Source organism: Thamnophis elegans, chromosome 7 (assembly GCF_009769535.1).
Source record: "Thamnophis elegans isolate rThaEle1 chromosome 7, rThaEle1.pri, whole genome shotgun sequence".
NCBI lineage: Eukaryota > Metazoa > Chordata > Lepidosauria > Squamata > Colubridae > Thamnophis > Thamnophis elegans.
The window spans coordinates 10,611,005-10,630,799 of NC_045547.1; the positions used below are offsets into that span (position 1 = coordinate 10,611,005).

Here is a 19,795-nt window from a genome sequence, read left to right on the forward strand (position 1 = left end):
ACCGAGGCTCCCCAAGAGCATGAAACAAACTCCTTTTCCCGACAAAAAACCCTTTTATTAATTTGCGATGAATTCTGCTCATTCACAACTGGCAAAGTCTTTCAGGGGAGGATTTACAGTCACAGACCTTATCTGGCTTGGAGAGCTGCCAGGCCAATATCTGCAAAAAATGGCAAGGAGTCTCGGAGAGTCATGAACCAATTAAGCGGACTAATTGTCTCCTGCAAACTCCACTCCCCTTTTGCTCCTCAGCCAGCTGGGTGACTCTGAGCCAGTCACTCTCTCTCAGCCCCACCCACCTCACAGGGATGGCCTGCAGCCATCTTTTCTTTTGGGTCTTTGGCCTGCCAAACTTCTATTATTCTGCTATGCCTTTTCTATTGTGGGAAAATTGGAGGGGGGATTGTATGGCGTTAGATGCGATGTAGCCATAACAAAATTCTTTCTAGAAAGCCAAGGTCACCCTTTGTCTCTGCACCTCTGCACTTGACCGGAACTGGATGGGTGGAACTGCCAGCATGGCAGTGGGAGATTGGACCATGGGATGGACTTGTGGGTGTGGGGGCAAGATCTTGAACTTTCAACTGGGAGGGGAAAACCGGGAAGCTTTCAGATTTGGGTTTTCCCAGATGTGCCAACATGGCTCTCTTAATCAATTGGAACTTTGAGGAATCCTTTGCCTTGGACTCTGATTTAATTTTGGATGCTATTTGGAACCCTGACAGTTATTGTTGTTGTTGGGAAAACAGGAGGAGGAAGGTATGTTGGAAATATTCGCTGCCTTGAGTTACTTGTGAAAATAATAAATGAAATAAATAACCACCTTGTCGGTTTGGCCGCTTTGAATTCAGGTGGTTGGCAGCCGACATGGCGTAGGAGGTTGAGAAGGATCGGCTTTTGGTGAGTGTCATCAGGAGAGAATTGTTCCATGAGTCAGAGCTGTGAAAATAAAAGAAGAAAGGCAGCACAATTCTTATTTGTAGGCTTTTTTAGAGAGAGAACAGCGGTCTGATTGATGATCACAATCTCTAGGAAGCTGTAACCCCATGTTTCTTGCAACAACCAGTCAGATGTTTACAGGCAGCTCACAAACTGCTTATAAAGGTGATTTTGCCATCATTTGAATCTAAGATAGGCAAAGTTGCATATTAGGGGAGGGAGGGAGGGAGAGAGAGACGGAGGGGTAGGAGAGAGAGAGAGCGGGAGAAAGAGAAGGAGAGAGAGCGAAAGAGGGAGAGAGGGAGAGAAAGAAAGAGGGAAAGAAGGAGAGAGGGAGAGAAAGAAAAAGGGAAAGAAGGAGAGAGGGAGGGGTAGGAGAGAGAGAGAAAGAGAGGAAGAGAAAGAGGGAAAGAGAGAAGGGGAGAAAGAAAGAGGGAGAGAGGGGAGGAAGAGAGGGAGAGAGAAAGGGAGAGAAAGAAAGAGAGGGGAGGAAGAGAGGGGAGAGAGAGGGAGAGAGGAGAGGAAGAGAGGGAGAGAAGGAAAGGGAGAGAGAGGGAGACAGACAGAGAGAGGAGGAGAGGAAGAGAAGGAGAGAGGGAAAGACAGAGAGAGAGAGAGAGAGAGAGAGAGAGAGAGAGAGATTATATCTGCAATTCAATTGGCCAAATTAAATCAGGACCGGCCCATGGTGCCTCTGCCTGGCAGAAACAGCTGGTTTCACTGGCAGAGGGTTGCAGGAGGCCATGGCACCTAAAAATGGAGCTCGTGAGCCCGTTTTCACTGGCAGAGTGCTCAGGCCACGCCCAACCTGGCCATGCCCACCCCAGAGGTCAAACACAATCCTGATGTGGCCCTCAATGAAATCGAGTTTGACACCCCTGACCTAGAGTTTCTCTTTTTCCTACTAATGACTTTAATTGCATTAAACAAGGACCTTCCCAACTTAAGAGATACCTTCTGTGATCCATTTTGATAGATATAAAGTTTCTTCTTCTTCTTCTTCTTCTTCTTCTTCTTCTTCTTCTTCTTCTTCTTCTTCTTCTTCTTCTTCTTCTTCTTCTTCTTCTTCTTCTTCTTCTTCTTTATGATTGGCTGCACAGTCAGTCAGATGTTCAGACTGGATTTGGCATTTTTATCCATCTATTGAGTCCTTCTCAACGACCTTGGATAGGCAGCAGTGATGGGTTGCAGGAGGTACACCCCGGTATGTGCGTACCGGTGCCTGCGGAAGCAGCAGCCACTGTACCGGAACAGTGCTTTGGAGGGCCCGCCCGCCCTTGTTCCTTACTTGTATTTGAAGGAAAGAGGCCATCTGTGCACGTGCGCGCAGCGTACGGCGCCTGCACGACGCTCCGCTGAACAGCTGGAGCATTGCAGGTGGTGGGTGCACAGCCCCTGGTGCATGCCCGGCTCCCATTCCAACGTACCGGTTGCAACGGGAGCCGCGACCCACCACTGATAGGCAGATATTGATGTTTGATGGCATTAAAGGTATGGTCGCAGGATGTAAGCTGTTCCGAGTAAAGCTGCCTTCTGCAATTGACTGATACGGAAATTGTCGATTTATTGGCTGCCCATTGCACAGTTCACGGTAACTCTGAGCAGTTTATAGCATTATAAGCTTCTACTAGACTGCATTAATCATATGGTATTTTAGATCTGTTGACTATCCACCAATATTATGGTGTTTATATATATATATGTATATATTAACTTGAAATCTTTTTTATCAAGTATAGTTAAAACTTATACTTGCATCTGAACTGTATCTTTGCGTTATCCCTTTCTGTCAGTATCTCTCAAACTTTGCAACTTTAAGATTTTAAATTTTAAAATCTACAGTTATTTTCTTACCTGGGTGATGAATTATCATAAAGTTTGATGCTGGGACTGCGGTCCCTTCGAACAGATGCTGGCTCCAAGGTGGGTAAACCGGTGGCAGATGTGGTTGTCGTCCAAGTGGAGGATACTCGCCGTAGAAGACCTGGGGGAAGGCTTTTCCTAAAGCGCTGTAGGTAAGACAAATAACATCTTAGGACTACCGTATTTTTCGGAGTATAAGACACACTTTTTTCCCTCAAAAAAGAGGCTGAAAATCTGGGTGCGTCTTATACACTGAATACAGATTTTTTTTGCCTCCCGAAACCCCACTCCCTTCACCAAAATGGCCATGCAGAGCCTCTAGGAAGCTTTCAGAGAGCTCCTGGGGGCTGGAGAAGGCAAAAATGAGTGAAAAACAGGCTATTTTTTGCCCCCCCCCCAGCCCTTAGGAGAACTCTATAAGTCTCCTAAAAGCTATGCATGCAATTTCTTTTGTCAAAAAACGACCGGTTTTCACAAAAAATGGGCCATTTATTCCTCATTTTTGGAGGGCCCCACCTCCCAGGAGCACTCTGCAAGTCCCCTAAAGGCTATTCATGCCTTGGGGGGGGGGGGCATTTTTGTGAAAAATGGGCCATTTTTGGGAGGTTTGCAGAGTGCAAAAACCTTTTTTTAAAAAAATTGCCTCTTCGAAACCTTGCTCCGTCTTATACTTTGGTGCGTCTTATACTCTGAAAAATACGGTACTTTATGATGTCACCGAGAAGAGGGAATTGACTTATTCTCCAGAGAGGACAAGAGGTAATAGGTGACAGCTTATAAAAGAGAGATACAGTGGGAATAAGTAATCAGTGGAATAGTTTGTTACCCAGAATTGTGGGTGCTCACTGGAGGTTTTAAAAAATAAACTAGACAACCATTTGACCAGGATGGTATAAAGTCTCCTGCCTTGATCAGAGGGTTAGACTAGAAGACCTCCCTATGGTGTTGTGTTCCACGGTGTTTTCATCCACGATCTTCAGTTTTTATCAGCAAGTACATTGGACAACTCAGTAAATCAAGGAAATGCCCTGCTATTAATCTTTGACATTCTGCAGTCTTTTCCTTGGACAAGGATATTGTGCATAGTCCTTTTATAGCAATAGCACTTAAGACTTATATACCGCTTTACAGTGCTTTACAGCACTCTCTAAGCAGTTTACAGAGTCTGCCTCTTGCCCACAACAATCTGGGTCCTCATTTTACCCACCTCGGAAAGATGGAAGGATGAATCAACCTTGAGCCTGGTGAGATTCGATCTGCCAAATTGCAAGCAGCCGGCAGTCAGCAGAAGTAGCCTGCAGTACTGCACTCTAACCACTGGCTCATATCGTGCGCCACCGTGGCTTTATCCAAAACTGTCACCATTTATTCTATTTCCATGGATGAGAAAAGTATGTTTCAGATACTCCTGTGTTTCTGATGCTCTCTTAAAGGATCAGATTCATAACTTGTTCGAATAAAATGATTATGAAATGGGTATCTTGCAGGGTTTGTTTTATTTACATTTGCCACAGATCAGTGTTTCTCAACCTAGGTGCCACTGTACAATAAAAGTAGCTTTAGCCTTTAGACTAATGAGTTGATACTTTGGCTTGGTTTACCCTACTGGCTCTCCCACCCGGTGTGCATAAACAGAGTCAGTTTGGCAAGCTAAATACGCAACATTTACCTTGGGAATAGTAAGCTTTTCTCCCTTCTCTGAACATTCTTCTGTGTCCGAACAGGTGTAGTTTTCATTGAAGGATGCCAAAGTATTGACTCTTGGTCTGTGGATAGCTTGGAAGGTCAACTGTGTGTTAAGCAGGTTGCTCACTGCTCGAAGGGAGGTGCAGACATTGGGTGGCAACGAAGGATCTGCCAGGAGGTCAGTAATGAGTCCATGAGCTTCTCCCATGATGGCAATATCTACGGTAATACTGGTGCCCGAAGACTGGAAAGAGAGGGGAAAGAAGCATTAGCCCTAAATTAGAAAGTAAATAATGCATAACTATGCCAATGTGATTTGTGCAGTGGGAAGGGAGGGAGGAGCATTGGCATGATGCCCACTGGCATTGTATTGCTGACCTAGGGCAGTGTAGAAGGGAAAAAAACCCCACATAATTCTTATTCTATGCTTTCTATGGTACCACTAATGAGTACTAATGTCAGCCAGAGGATGCTGTTTGCATATTAAATGGAAAAAAAACCCCTAACCTTACTGTATTTTTTGGAGTATAAGACGCATCTTTCCCCCACCAAACAAGAGGGTGAAAATCTGGGTGCGTCTTATACACTGAGGCATTTTTGGCCTCCTGAAACCCTGCCCCCTTTGCAAAAATGGCCATGCATAGCCTTTAGGAGGCTTCCAGAGTGCTCCTGGAGGCTGAGAGGGCAAAAATGAGCAAAAAACGGGCCATTTTTTGCTCGTTTTTGTCCCCCCGGGAGCACTTTACAAGCCTCCTAAAGGCTATGCATGCCATTTTTTTGACAAAAAACCGGGCCAATTTTTGCGAAAAACGGGTCGTTTTTGCTCGTCCCCCCCCCCACGAGTACTCTACAAGCCTCCTAAAGGCTATGCATGCCATTTTTTTTTTTTACCAAAAACGGGCCCATTTTCATGAAAAACGGGCTGTTTTTTGGGAGATCTGCAGAGTGCAAAACCTTTTTTTAAAATTTGCCTCTTCACAATCTTGATGTGCCTTATACTCTGGTGCGTCTTATACTCTGAAAAATATGGTAAATGAAGTGATTCAAACTGCTTCTAGTTTGACTGCCCATATAAATCAGCTTTATATGTTCATGATGTAAACATCTGTGTTCTTAGAAAAATGTATGCAGATAGTCCTCAACATATGACTACAGATGAGCCACAAACCTCTTGTTCCTAAGAGAGACAGTTTTTGCCGCATTTTACCATGTTTTTGGTCACAGTTGTAAGTGAATTGCCGCAGTTGTTAAATTAGTAATATGGTTGTTAAGTAAATCCGATTTCCTCATTGACTTCATTATGTCAGAAGGTCGCAAAATATAACCACATGACCCGGGGGCACTGCAACCATCATAACTATGAATCACTTGCCACGTGGCCAAATTTTAATCACATGACCATGGGGATGCTGAATGGTTGTGTGAAAAACAGTCATAAGTCCCTTTTTTCAGCACCGTTGTAAGTTCGAATAGTCACTAAATGAATGGCTGTAAGTGGAGGTGTATGTCCTTCAGTGGATCTAGCTCATCTATTTTGTTTTGTCTCCAGAACCTGAGAAAGGATCATAAAGCTTTAAAAAGCCATTTCCCTAAAGTCTTTTTTGACAATCGCTTACATCAGTGTTAGCCTGTGACGTCCTAGTTTGTTTTAGCCTCATCATCTTCATTTAACAACCCATAATCCCTTGAGGGGTGGAGTCTGGGCAACTGAATGGAGCTAGCAGAGTGTTTTAATGGCCGGATGCCCTTCCTGTCACCAATGAGGAGTTTTGTTCAGCAGATACGTATATATTCTCAGTGTGCCCAGAGAGAGAAATATCTGCCTCTCCCTAGGATCAAACTCACAGCCTCCTGGTTATGAGGCGAGAGGTCCACCTCTAGGCCACCGCACCACTCCTACCTAGTTTGCTTTACGTTTCAGGAGAAGGGCATTTAAGGTTGGAAATGTACCATATTTTTCAGAGTATAAGACACACCAAGATTTTGAAGAGGCAAATTTTTTAAAAAAAGTTTTTGGACTCTGCAGACCTCCCAAAAACGGCCTGTTTTTCACAAAAACGGGCCCGCCTTTTTTTTTTTTTTTTTTTTTACAAAAAAAAGGTACGCATAGCCTTTAGGAAGCTTATAGAGTGCTCCTGGGGGCTGGGTGGAGGGAGGCAAAATTCAGCAAAATTTCTCTCATTTCTGCCCTCCCTAGCCCCCAAGAGCACTCTGCAAGGCTCCTGGAGGCTCTGCACGGCCATTTTGGTGAAGGAGGCAGGGTTTCGGGAGGCGAAAAATGCTGTATTCAGTGTATAAGATGCACCCAGATTTTCAGCCTCTTTTTTGAGAGAAAAAGGTGCGTCCTATACTCCGAAAAATACGGTATTTCCAGACCCGATTCAACGTTAAAAATATGGGCCATTTAATTGATCCTAGCAATCGAGATCGCCAACCCATATCAAGGAACAAAATGGCGGGTAAGGGGAAGGGAGGGGCAGGGAGAGGAATAACCAAGGATCGTCTATCAGACATCGTCAGAAAGCCAGCAGCGAGAGTCCAAGAAAATATCACAAACTGATTTCAGTTTCCAAAGCACATCATGAACTCCCTGGCCAAGACTTGAAATTAAAAGTAAACACATTTCTCCTTTCTCTACTGTTCTCCCTTGCCTTCAACGTCTAATTTCCAAAAAAACACTTGAGCAGCACAGATCGGCAGTTTCTGTGGAAAAAAAACAAAAAACGCCTGTCGTTTTGGAGTTTGCAGTTTGGCCCCAAAAGGGATTTACCGGGATTGAAAAAAAATACGTAATTTTTAAAGTATGTTTTCTTTAAAAGAAATCTGGGTTCCTTTCACGCAAAGAATGGGTGTGGGCTTGACAGACTTTATAAAAATGACTTTCCCTCCCCCAGGAGCTTTCATGCCATTAAGACAACTGGAGCAAGAATTGAGCCAGGGTAGAAACTAACCATGTTTCTATTAAATGATCATTCCTGGACTTTACTAAAAGCATGTTACTCCACGTCACAGCAGAGGCAGCCCTGGAAGAGTTCAGTTCTGGTAGGCCTCAACCTTCAGCAATTGAGCTCAAAATTCCTGTCGCTGAGCAAGACAGACTTCAAGTGAGAATTCCCTATAAGCTTTCTTGCCATAGTTGTTAAGTGAATCACGGCAGTTGTTAAGTAGGTAACAAGATTACTAAGTGAATCTGGCTTCCCCCACTGACTTGGCTTGTCAGAAGATCACCAAAGGGGATCACGTGATCTCCAGGACACTGCAACCATCATAAATACGGGCCAGTGCTCTGAATTTATGATCAAATAACTGAGGGAATCCTGCAATGGTCAGAAGTCACTTTTTTCTAGAGACGTTGTAACTTCAAATGGTCCCTAAAATAATGTCTGTAAATCAAGGACTAGCTGTATACATTATTAGGGCTATTTGTCCCAAAGCTGCTTTTTCAAAAGGCAAAAGACAATTTTATTTTTACTTGAAGACGTTTCACTTCTCATCCAAGAAACTTCTTCGGTTCACTTCATATTTGAAGTCGTGGCCACTCTACAATGTCAAGAGTTTGTTGCAGAAAAATCAAATCCAGAAAGCACACACAGATAACGGATGCAGCTGGATTCATTAACTTCTTTATATACATAAGAACAGATGAATAAATGTACAATACCAACAGGTGATTCTTCCAAGTAAACACAAGGCAGAAGAGTTATAGGCAAACACAGACAGTTAGTTTCATTTTAGCAGACAAGCCCAGACAGACTGCTAGTTTACTTCTCAGAGCAGCAGACTGCTTAAGTTTCTGTTTCAATTCTCTGCACAGACTCAGTTCTGTTTAAGCTCCCATTGGTTGATTAGTTGCTATGCCTATTCAATGGCTGACCTTGTTCCCATGTCTCTCCCAGTCATGAATATTTTAACATACAAGATGGCTACCGAACCAAACCTTGAAGGTTCCTCATTTCTTCCAACGGCTGTGGGAGACTTCTGAATCTTAACTTTGCTTTCAATTAATTCTGGCTTAAGATCCTTTTTCCTCCAGTGTTGTGTTGTGGTTATCCCTCTCTTTTGGACTCTCTCCTCCTACTGAACTGTTTGACTTAACCCCTGGTTCACTTAAGGTTCCTCATACTCTCAGGATGATCTATGCGGCCCAACATCTGCATCAAATATCCCCATGAGGATATCGTCTTGTTCCCTAAACAAAACAACTCTCTGGATAATAATTCCTATTCTTGCAAGATGATATTTGAAATAGTCAGGAAGAAGGCAACAAAACCGTCAGGTCCAAAGAATCAGGGTCCCTTCCATAAGTTCCAGATGAAAAGATTTATTGATCATGTTTATAACCAAGAGTCTAGTCAACTAACGTACAATACTAAATTGGCGTCAGATAAGGATCAATGGAATTAAAGAGTCGTTGGACTGAAGAACGTTTGTGGCAACATAACAACTCCAGGCTGATGACTCACTTAACTCTGCCCCCTAGTGCTGTTTGCTCTTCTCTTACACAACCATAGTTAGAAAAAGTTGTGGATAAGAAGTAGAATAAAATCTAGCCTCTTTGTCATCAATGCCTTGATTGTTCAACCAAATTACTGTGCCACTGATATAAGAGAAAATATAGTTAATCAAAAGAGCCTATGAGTTGGTCTATTTTTTCTCCAACCACTGGGATAATTTAGTCTCCACTGTTTTGGTTTTGGCTATTTTGGGACAAAATGGAAAATCTTTTAGTCTCTGACATGTCCCACTTTGAGATGATTAAAAAAAACCTGATATCATCAAGAGTTTGGAATTTCCTCTGTGACAGGAAACACAGCTGTTTGGTCTCCTTTAATCCCTCAGTATTTAGTAGAGGAATGGGATGGCAAAGAAAGAAAATAAAACAATTAAAAGTATTGATCATGCATGATTCATATTCTCCCTCCCTCCCTTCATCTCTTTCTCTCTTCTCAAGATGTTGAGGCTCTAGAAAGACTGCGGAGAAGAGCAACATAGATGATTAGGGGACTGGAGACTAAAAGATATGAAGAACGGTTGCAGGAACTGGGTATGTCTAGTTTAATAAAAAGAAGGACCAGGGGAGACATGATAGCAGTCTTCCAATATCTCAGGGGTTGCCACACAGAAGAGGGAGTCAAGCTATTCTCCAAAGCACCCGAGGGCAGGACAAGAAGCAATGGGTGGAAACGAATCAAAGAAAGAAGCAACTTAGAACTAAGGCAAATTTCCTGACAGTGAGAACAATTAATCAGTGGAACAACTTGCCTCCAGAAGTTGTGAATGTTCCAACACTGGAAGTTTTTAAGAAGATGTTGGACAACCATTTGTCTGAAATGGTATAGGATTTCCTGCCTAAGCAGGGGGTTGGCCTAGAAGACCTCCAAGGTCTCTTCCATCTCTCTCTCTCTCTGTGTGTCTCTGTCTCTGTCTGTTTCTCTGTCTCTCTCGTTTACCTTTTAATTCCATAAAACACATGGAAGGAATTACAGATTCAGACTCTCAATTTTTCTTTAAATTATATATCAAGTTCAGAGCAATCCCCCCCCCATTTTCGAAAAATGTGCCCTTATTATTCTGCAGAGTCTTTTAAGTCTTAAAAATCCAGATGGTTAGAAAGCAAAAAAAGACACAGCCAAGCGAGAATGGGGGAAGCGAAATATAGAACAAAACAATGGCAGCTATCGTCATTTGAAATGTGAATTATTCTCTCTTAACAGATGTGAAAAATAAATTGGAAGGAAACGGAATTGCTGGAAGACATACTATAAAGGAAGGCGAGGATAATAAAGGAGTTGTTCTCAAAAGGAGGAGGAAAGGAGGACATAAAGAAGAACAAATCTGTCATTTTTAGTTTCTCCAAAGGATTGTTTCTTTTTTTGGCCGCCGTTCAAGAAGAAAAACATCCAATTTTGCTAAGTTTATATCAAACAACTGCATCAAGTGAAACTCATCAGGTAAAACGATTCTCAACTTGGAAAGGACCACATGAAGAGAAGGACCAGGGGTGACATGATAGCAGTGTTCCAATATTTGAGAGACTGCCACAGAGAGGAGGGGGTCAAGCTATTTTCCAAAGCACCTGAAGGCCAGACAAGGAATAATGGATGGAAACTGACCAAGGAGAGATTCGACCTAGAAATAAGGAGGAACTTTCTGACAGTAAGAACAATCAACCAATGCTTGCCCTCGGAAGTTGTGGGAGCTTCATCCCTTGAGACTTTCAAGAAGAGATTGGACAGCCATTTGTCAGAAATGGTGTAGGGTCTCCTGCTTGACTAGATGACCTATAAGGTCCCTTCCAACTCTGTTAATCTGTTAACATTATAGAATCCTACAGTGTTTTTTGTTGAAGGCAAGGAACCTGCTAAGGGACAGTTTTCCCTTAAAAAGATGGAAATTCTAAACTGCGCCAATAAACAAGGTCTCATAATCAGATTTTGAAGAGGTAAGAATTCAGTTGCTATAAGAAGAGAATATTTGTCGCTCAGGATTAAACTGTGGGGTCCTTGGTGCCGTCTGGCCTTGGTTGTTTTCCTCCAGGTGTTTCTTTACCCAACTAGGTAACATCATCAGTGATGTAAGAGTGACATAACACTGATGATATCTCGTCGTTGGGTAATAAAATCATTTAAAAGAAAGCAACGCAACTCTTGACGAGATGGATTTGTTTGTGCTGCAACAACTTTCTTAGATTTAAAGAGTCCTCATAAAAGTATCAATTCAAGAAAATTCTCAGTTGCTTCCTTGGGCTGATTGAATTTGCTTTCAAAATAATTAGGAAGAAGACATGAATTCTTTTTAATTCCAGGAAAGGGACAGAGTAATTCACCAATTTCTGATCTGAAAGTTAGCTACAAAGCTCTAACTTTGCTTTCGTTCTTCTCGAAGTCTATTCCATTTCCAAATGAATGCCTGCTTTTGAAGATCTATTCACCTCCATTTTCTCCCAACATGGCTATTCCTACAACCATTTGAATTGCCTTTATGGCTTTCCTGAAGTATTTTTTTTTTACTTTAAGTGTGCCTTTGCAAGGACCTTGTTGATACAGGCATTTCAAGATTCACAGAAGGGCAAAATCAGGTTAACCTTTGAAGAACAGGTTGATCCTAAAGAGCTGTGACCACAAGCTCATCTAAAAAGGGGTGCCAAGCGTCCATCAGGAAAAATACAGCTCCAGGTTTTGCGTTACACTTCAAGGGTCATGTACATGACGGAGGGCTGATCCTGCTTTCTCCTTGGTGTCCCACATGGGGGAAAGAATTCTAACATTTGGCTCCAGACTTCTGGGTTAGAAGGAAGCTTAAAGGCCACAAAAATGGTATTTACATGAGGCCTACAAGGACATTTCCCTCCACCGATCAATCTGCATGAAAGGGCTGATGATTTGGGATTAAAGATAAAGATTCCCCTCGCACACATAGGGGGCGGTGCTCATCTCCGTTTCAAAGCCGAAGAGCCAGCGCTGTCCGAAGACGTCTCCGTGGTCATGTGGCCAGCATGATTAAACGCCAAAGGCGCACGGAACGCTATTACTTTCCCACCAAAGGTGGTCCCTATTTTTCTACTTGCATTTTTTACGTGCTTTCAAACTGCTAGGTTGGCAGAAGCTGGGACAAGTAACTAGAGCTCACTCCTTTACGCAATGCTAGGGATTTGAACCGCCAATCTTTCTGATTGACAAGGTCAGCGTCTTAGCCACTGAGCCACTGTGTCCCTGTGATTTGGGATTACAAACCCTTTTATCTCTGACTGCCCACCAGGGTAGAAGTCATTCTATTGAGTATACCGAGGGCTACCAGTTAGCCATCCTGGCTCTGCCATATATGCCCTTATTGCCCTCATATTGCTAGGCTAGCACTGATGATGTTACCTAGTTCAGTCATGAAACATCTGGAAGAAAACCACCAAGCTCAGAGAGCACCAAGGACCCCACTGGAATTATTTTTCTAAGCTTACTCAATTTTAACTGCCTTTTTTCTATCTCAACAGGATTCCTTTTAAGATAGAATTGCATCCTGGCTCCATGCTCACATTACGATAAACCATGATATAGTTCATCCTGATTTGATTACGGATATTGGCCATGAAGATACTGAAGAGACGGATGTCTTCTGCCTTTTAGGACCAACTATCAGTAAAGGGACGCAGTGGCTCAGCGGCTAAGATGCTGAGCTTGTTGATCAAAAAGGTCAGCAGTTTGGCGGTTCGAATCCCTAGCACCGCGTAACGGAGTGAGCTCCCATGACTTGTCCCAGCTTCTGCCAACCTAGCAGTTCGAAAGCACGTAAAGAAAAATAGGAACCACCTTTGGTGGGAAGGTAACAGTGTTCCGTGCACTTTTGGTGTTTAGTCATGCCAGCCACATGACTATGGAGACGTCTTTGGACAGCGCTGGCTCTTCGGCTTTGAAACGAAAATAAGCACTGCCCTCTAGAGTCGGGAACAACTAGCACATATGTGCGAGGGGAACCTTTACCTTTATCAGTAGTAAAGAAACCAGCATTTCAAGAAACAAGCCACAGACTTGGTAGAATAGAAAAAGACATTGAGATGTTGGAATATGTCAACACTTACAGAGAACAGAATTATGCAGGCAATGGTTTCTTAGGGAAGCCCAAGATGAAATTCTCAGTCATCCCAAGGATAAAAACCAAGGAGATTGCAGATTGCTGGAGTAATGCTTGAACAAGGAAAAACAGGCATTGACACACACACTTTAGCATACCTCATGCATCCTTCCTCCTATGAAAATTTCATTGGAAAAAACATCGAAAACAACTTTTCACAGGGGATAAAGATTTCGTTTAGGCAGAATGTTAACAGCAGACCCTTCAGCCGACCCCGAACACAAAACCAGAAAATAATATAATCCTAATCTTTTTTTTTTCTAAGGATTCAAGAAATGTTTCAGTTATCTGTCATACACAATCTTAAAAATGCCCCGCTTGACAAATAAAGCCACCAGATTCCGCTTGCTATCCTTTTACACTAGGTCAGTGGTTCCCAAACTTGGCAACTTTAAGACTTGTGGACTTCAACTCCCAGAATTCTGAGAGCTGGCTGGAGAATTCTGGCAGAGCTGGCTGGAGAATTCTGGGAGTTGAAGTCCACAAGTCTTAAAGTTGCCAAGTTTGGGAACCACTGCACTAGGTTTAGGTGGAGGGGGAAAAAAGGACTGCATTGCATTGTCCCAAGGCTCCACTAGATGGCAGTAGCACACACTGTATGTTTCCTGATCCAAATATTCCTTGTTGATTTTTAAATTTATGCTGGGCATAACAGAAATGTGCGTGTGGAGTGAAAGGGGAGGGGGAGGTATATTTAAAAGCTTATTTTAACCCACTGGGTATGTATTCCGATGCCATATTCCCATCTCTCAGAGAACGAACGCATAAATTTGCAAAGCCTGTGGGCTGTCAGATTTTTCTATGGAAAAGCAAATTAGCTTCCTGCAATTAATAACAATGATATTGTGATAAACCATTTCTACTGCGGTTTCAATTGTTCTAATGGAATGCGTAAAGAGAGAGAGGGGGGGGGGTGGCGGAAAGAGGTTTGAGGGCCAACAGCTTATGGTAACACAGTATCCTCTAGATTTTTGGGACTACAATGCCCATATGCTCTGCCCTTTATGAAAATGGCCCCCAGAATTCCTTTTCTTTATAAACCTTTTTTTTCTTTTCTCTCTCTGTGTTTGCACTTTTCCCACTTATTATCTTTCTTTATCCTCATTGCTCTTCTGTTTTCAATATTTGTATGGTTTTTATTATTTGGGGAGGGAGGTCGTATTGTGTTTATTCTCTTAACCATCTGTTTAACAGAAATTATCTACTGTGTATTAAAAATATGCGGGATAGAGAGGGTAAAATATAAATGTATTTGCAGCCGCTGTTAGGGAGATTGGAGGCTTTTGATTTCCGTTTTTTTGTCCCCTCTTTTTTTGCTTTGCACCTTTTTCACTCCACTCATTATTTTTGTTTTACTTTCTTCCTTCTTTTTTCGAAATTTGGATTGTTTTATTCGCTTAAAAAAATTTCATATGCTCAGTTATGCGAGACCTTTTTTTGGCTGGGGTTGTTCAACGAATCACTGCAGTTGTTAAGTGAATCGCCCGGTTGTTAAGCGAATCGAGCTTCCTGTATTGATTTCGCTTGTTGGAAACCAGCTGGGAAGGTTGCAAAAGGTGATTCACCTGACCATTGGAGATGCCATAACTGCGAGGACTTGTTGTAAGTTTTAAAATGCTTGTTGTAAGTTCGAAGAGTTGCTAAATGAATGGTTGCAAGTTGAGGATCACCTGTACTGTGATTTTTGGAAAATACAACAAATACAACAATACAATGTCTATTAGCTTTGCTGGCAGTCCTTAGTCCTAAACTCGCAACCACAATTGAGACACATATTTCCATTGCTTAGCAAGGCAAAATCCTCATAAAGATGCCATCAAAAGGCCAGCCGACAGCTTATTTCTCTGCCCCTTCAAAGGACAAATCTTTACCTTCCCACAATGTCCCTTTCTGGAAAGGAAGGACTCTTTTTAGACGGGCTTCAATCTAGCAATAGCAATAGCAGTTTGACTTATATACCGCTTCATAGGGCTTTCAGCCCTCTCTAAGCTGTTTACAGAGTCAGCATATCGCCCCCAACAACAATCTGGGTCCTCATTTTACCCACCTCAGAAGGATGGAAGGCTGAGTCAACCTTGAGCCGGTGAGATTTGAACAGCCGAACTGCAGAACTGCAGTCAGCTGAAGTCGCCTGCAGTGCTGCATTTAACCACTGCGCCACCTCGGCACCTGAGATTATCCAGAGATTATCCATCTCTGTAGATGTGGAGATATCCATATTTGATTTCTGGGACTTTCTGTAACCTCCAACTGTTAAGATGTTGTTATGCTGGAAGAGGAAGGAAGTAGAGGGGCAGGAAGGGAAGAGCAAAAGGAACAACGTTCAACTTAAAAAAAAAAGATAAAATGAAATTAAAAGACAGAGAACTCTGCCTCCCACAGGTTTTGCATTGCACTTTCCTTCCATCGGCTGAACGCCTAATTCTCACAGTGGTGTCTAATGTCTATATATAGACATTATACCCATATAATATGGCTGCAATATTATTATTTATCTTTCTTATTATTTCCCCCCTCTGATTGATAAGGAGGAAGAGGAAGAGCGGGGGAAGGAGGGGGAGGAGGAAGAAGAGGAGGAGGAGGATACTTTGCATGTACAGTGAGTGCTGCCGCATCAGAGACAAATTCCTTGTGTGTCTAATCACACTTTACCAAATAAAGTATTCATTTCAATCTAGTTCAGGTGTCTGTGCAGGGACAGAAACACTGGTGGGATTCAAATAATTTAACAACCAGTTCTCTGCCCTAATAGCAGTTAGACTTATATACTGCTTCATAGGGCTTTCAGCCCTCTCTAAGCGGTTTACAGAGTCAGCATATCGCCCCCAACAACAATCCGGGTCCTCATTTCACCCACCTCGGAAGGATGGAAGGCTGAGTCAACCTTGAGCCGGTGAGATTTGAACCGCTGAACTGCAGATAATAGTCAGCTGAAGTGGCCTGCAGTACTGCACCCTAACCACTGCGCCACCTCGGCTCCTCCTCCTAATGATTTCTTCCAACAATCAGGTTACCAAACTGCTCAGAAACTTAACGACCGGTTCTCCCGAAGTGGTGCGAACCGGCTGAATCCCACCACTAGATAGAAATCAGTGAAAATCCCGATTTTATTCCATCCCTATGGAGGTTCTCAACCATCCAAGGTCACGGTTGTCCCACAGGTGCTTTGCCAAAAAGGCAACTGGGCTTCCTTCTTTTTCTTTGAAAGCATTTAGCTTCTTATCCCAAGAAGCTTCTTCCATTCTTCAGAGAAGGAGAAGAAGAATAAGTTCTTCAGAAAGAATTGAAGAAGCTTCTCGGATGAAATGTTTTCAAGGAAAAAGTCCAGTTGCCATTTTGGGAACAGCCCCTTTGGGACTTCTCTAATGGACGTGTTGTCCTCTTGCTAATCCGAGGTGGCGCAGTGGTTAAATGCAGCACTGCAGGCTACTTCAGCTGACTGCAGTTCTGCAGTTCGGCTGTTCAAATCTCACTGGCTCAGGGTTGACTCAGCCTTCCATCCTTCCGAGGTGGGTGAAATGAGGACCCGGATTGTTGTTGGGGGCAATATGCTGACTCTGTAAACCGCTTAGAGAGGGCTGAAAGCCCTATGAAGCGGTATATAAGTCTAACTGCTATTGCTACTGCTATTGCTAATAAATAAGCTTTCTTCCTGCATTTTGGAGATCTGGCTTTTGAGAACATAGCCCTGGATCTGAAAAGCAGAAGGCACTCTGTTCTTCTTGTTAGTTGTGAAGTCGTGTCCAACCCATCGCGACCCCATGGACAACCTTCCCCCCAGGCCTTCCTGTCCTCTACCATCCCCTAGAGTCCATTTAAAGTCTGTTTTAGAAGTGGCCAATTCTGTTGTTCATGCCCCTTTTCATTTCTTGCCTGAAAAAGAAACTTCTATATGGGAATTATTATTATTTCTTTAGAAAAAATTGAGTCTTACTCTCCACTTCTTGATAACTTGTCTTTAGTCTCCTGCTGCTGTATTCTTAATTTGCTCGGTTGGAAGTTTTGCAGGGTTGAATTGCTAATATTGCTGTTTTTTTTCATTACACAATTTTCCTGGCTCCCTTCGCTTCCCAAGCTGAAAAAGACTGCAAGAGGAATTCCCCCATGATTTTACTGAAGCGTGGGAAACCAGGGAAGTTGGTGATGACTAGAGAAATGACTGTACGGTGAAGAGAAAAGAAAAAAGTATAAAGGCCATGAATGTATACCTTATGGCTCTCTCAGAGTTAAAATAAGTGAAAGGAGACACGAGGATTTTGCCAAAAAATGTTTTCTCGTTTTAAAAAGGAAAAAAAAAAGGAAAAGAAAAATGTTCTTCTGTAAGTAAATAAAATAAGTACTAGTAGTATTCATAAGAATACAAATTCTGGTGGAAAAGTAATAAGGTTTACTGAATTGGCATTGACCTAAATTGTTGTTATTTGTGAAATTGTCTCCAACCCATTGTCAGCTTCTGCTTTGCTGTTGCTTCAGCTGCCATTGAAACGGGGAGGGAGGGCATATTATTTGGGTGGGGTTACTTATTGTGCTGGAGGAAGATTCTGGAGATCTTTGGATGGACGTACTACGCATGCGTGGATGTTTCCCGCCTGGGTTAACGGCACCGACATTCCATCTTCGTGATGTCTTTTGAAGTTATCTCACACCTGACACTTGAAGGACTTATGATTGGACTGGGCCTATGATGCCAGGGGGGAGTGGAATGGGCTATTCTATATATCAACTGCTTTCGCGCCTAATTAACCAGACTTTGCTATGCAACCGCTCTTTAGCCATTTTTAATTAGTAAAAGTACATTTGATTTTCTACAAATGGTCTTCTTTCCTAATTATTAAATGGAGAGGTGCTGACACCCATTCAGTTCCCCTGACTCTATCTCGCAAGAAATTATGAGGTCGTTAATAGAAAGTGGTTACCAGCATTAATAAGCAGGGACCCTTTTCTTACAAACACACACACACACACACACACACACAAAACAACAACCACCTCGAGTTAAGGAACCTGCAGCCTCCTGGGCCCCAAAACAATCCCTTGGATGATCTGATTCTTGAATTGCCATATGAAAGATGGGGAAGATGAAAGTGGATAAGGAGAAAGGAGACATTTTGCTGAGATCAAAAGGAACCCAAATGCGAACATTACCATTTCCCTCGCTCTTTTTAAAGAAATCGCTAGCAAAGGCAGTAATGCTATCTGACTGGCGGTACCCAGGCTGGGAAGAAAAATAAAACTCTTTTCAAGAGAAGCCTGACTCCTGGGGGTTTGATGGATGCATCCGTGTAATTTTCTTGGCAGCAACCGTGGACACGATGCCATTGTCTTCTTCTGGGATTTCTTTGCCCCTTCCTTCCTTCGCTTTGCAAGCCTTCTTATTTCTAGGCGTTCTCCTCACTGGAGTACTAACCAGGTCGCACTAGTTTCCTAGCCCAGGCAAAATTTGAGAAGAAACTGATATCCGATGACAAACATGCTTTGTAAGTTGGCTTAGCAGCAAGTTTTGAGGCAGGGATATTGAAAGGAAGAGGGGAAGCGTAGTATTTTGTCAGGACAACGAAATGAATCGGACCCTTTTCTAGGGCCCAAAGTCTGCCACCCTGGGAATATCAGGCTAGAAGATAAGTAGCCATTGAACACAGTGGGCCTTACCTCCCAATGAATGACTTGGAATAAGATCTGTTGCTTTTGCAGAGTAAAGTGAGGAACGAAATCTGAAAGATTTTGCGAAGCTTCTTCCCCAGTAACATTGTACTGCAAGCTAGAGCATACAAAACCTTTGCCAGACCAATTCTCGAATACAGCTTGTCTGCCTGGAATCCACAGTGTTTATCGGACATTAATACAATTGAGCGGGTCTCCAGAGGTATTTCACGAGAAGAGTAACTCCACTCCTCTGCTCATAATAGTATCCCTTACGCCACCAGGCTCAACATTTTGGGCTTGGGTGTGGAACTATGCTGCCTACGTCTAACCTAAGCATAGTATACAAAATTGTCTGCTACAACGTCCTACCTGTCAATGACTACTTCAGCTTCAACCCCGATAATATGCAAGCCAACAACAGATACAAACTCAAGGTAAACCGCTCCAGGTATTGGACCTGGGTACTTGAGAGACCACCTCCTACCGATTACCTCCCTACGACCTATTAGATCCCACAGACTAGGCCTCCTCCGAATACCATCTGCCAGCCAGTGTCGGCTGGCAACTCCTCGGGGGAGGGCCTTCTCTGTGGCTGCTCCGGCCCTCTGGAACGATCTCCCCGTTGAAATCAGGACCCATACCACCCTGTCGGCTTTCCGCAAAGCCACTAAGACCTGGTTGTTCCGGCAGGCCTGGGGCTGAAGAATCTTCCGGTCCCAGTCGAATGTTGCGACTGTTGTTATATTTTAATTTGTTTGTCTGTAATTGCTGTTATTTGTACCTCTTCCCCTATGGTTGTTAGCCGCCCTGAGTTTCTCAGGAATAGGGCGGCATACAAGTTGAATAAACCAAACCAAACCAAACCAAACCAAACCAAACCAAACCAAACCAAACCAAACCAAACCAAACCAAACCAAACCAAACCAAACTGGATTGCAGAAAATGCGACTTCAGCAACAGAGTGTGGTCTGGAATGCTCTACCTGACTCCGTTGTTACAGCTTCAAACCCCCACAGCGTCAACCTTAAACTGTCCACTG

General features: G+C 43.1%; 1 protein-coding gene across 1 annotated transcript in view; it reads right to left on the bottom strand.

Annotated features, from left to right (window-relative positions):
- The window catches only part of PDE3A (phosphodiesterase 3A), a 299,321-nt gene that overhangs the window by 46,844 nt on the left and 232,682 nt on the right, over positions 1 to 19,795 (bottom strand). Inside the window, exons 2-4 of the mRNA XM_032220535.1 lie at positions 4,472 to 4,732; positions 2,794 to 2,948; positions 824 to 939 (exon numbers count right to left, since the gene is read on the bottom strand). Coding sequence (XP_032076426.1) covers positions 824 to 939; positions 2,794 to 2,948; positions 4,472 to 4,732 — 532 coding nt within the window. The remainder of the gene's footprint in view (positions 1 to 823; positions 940 to 2,793; positions 2,949 to 4,471; positions 4,733 to 19,795) is intronic.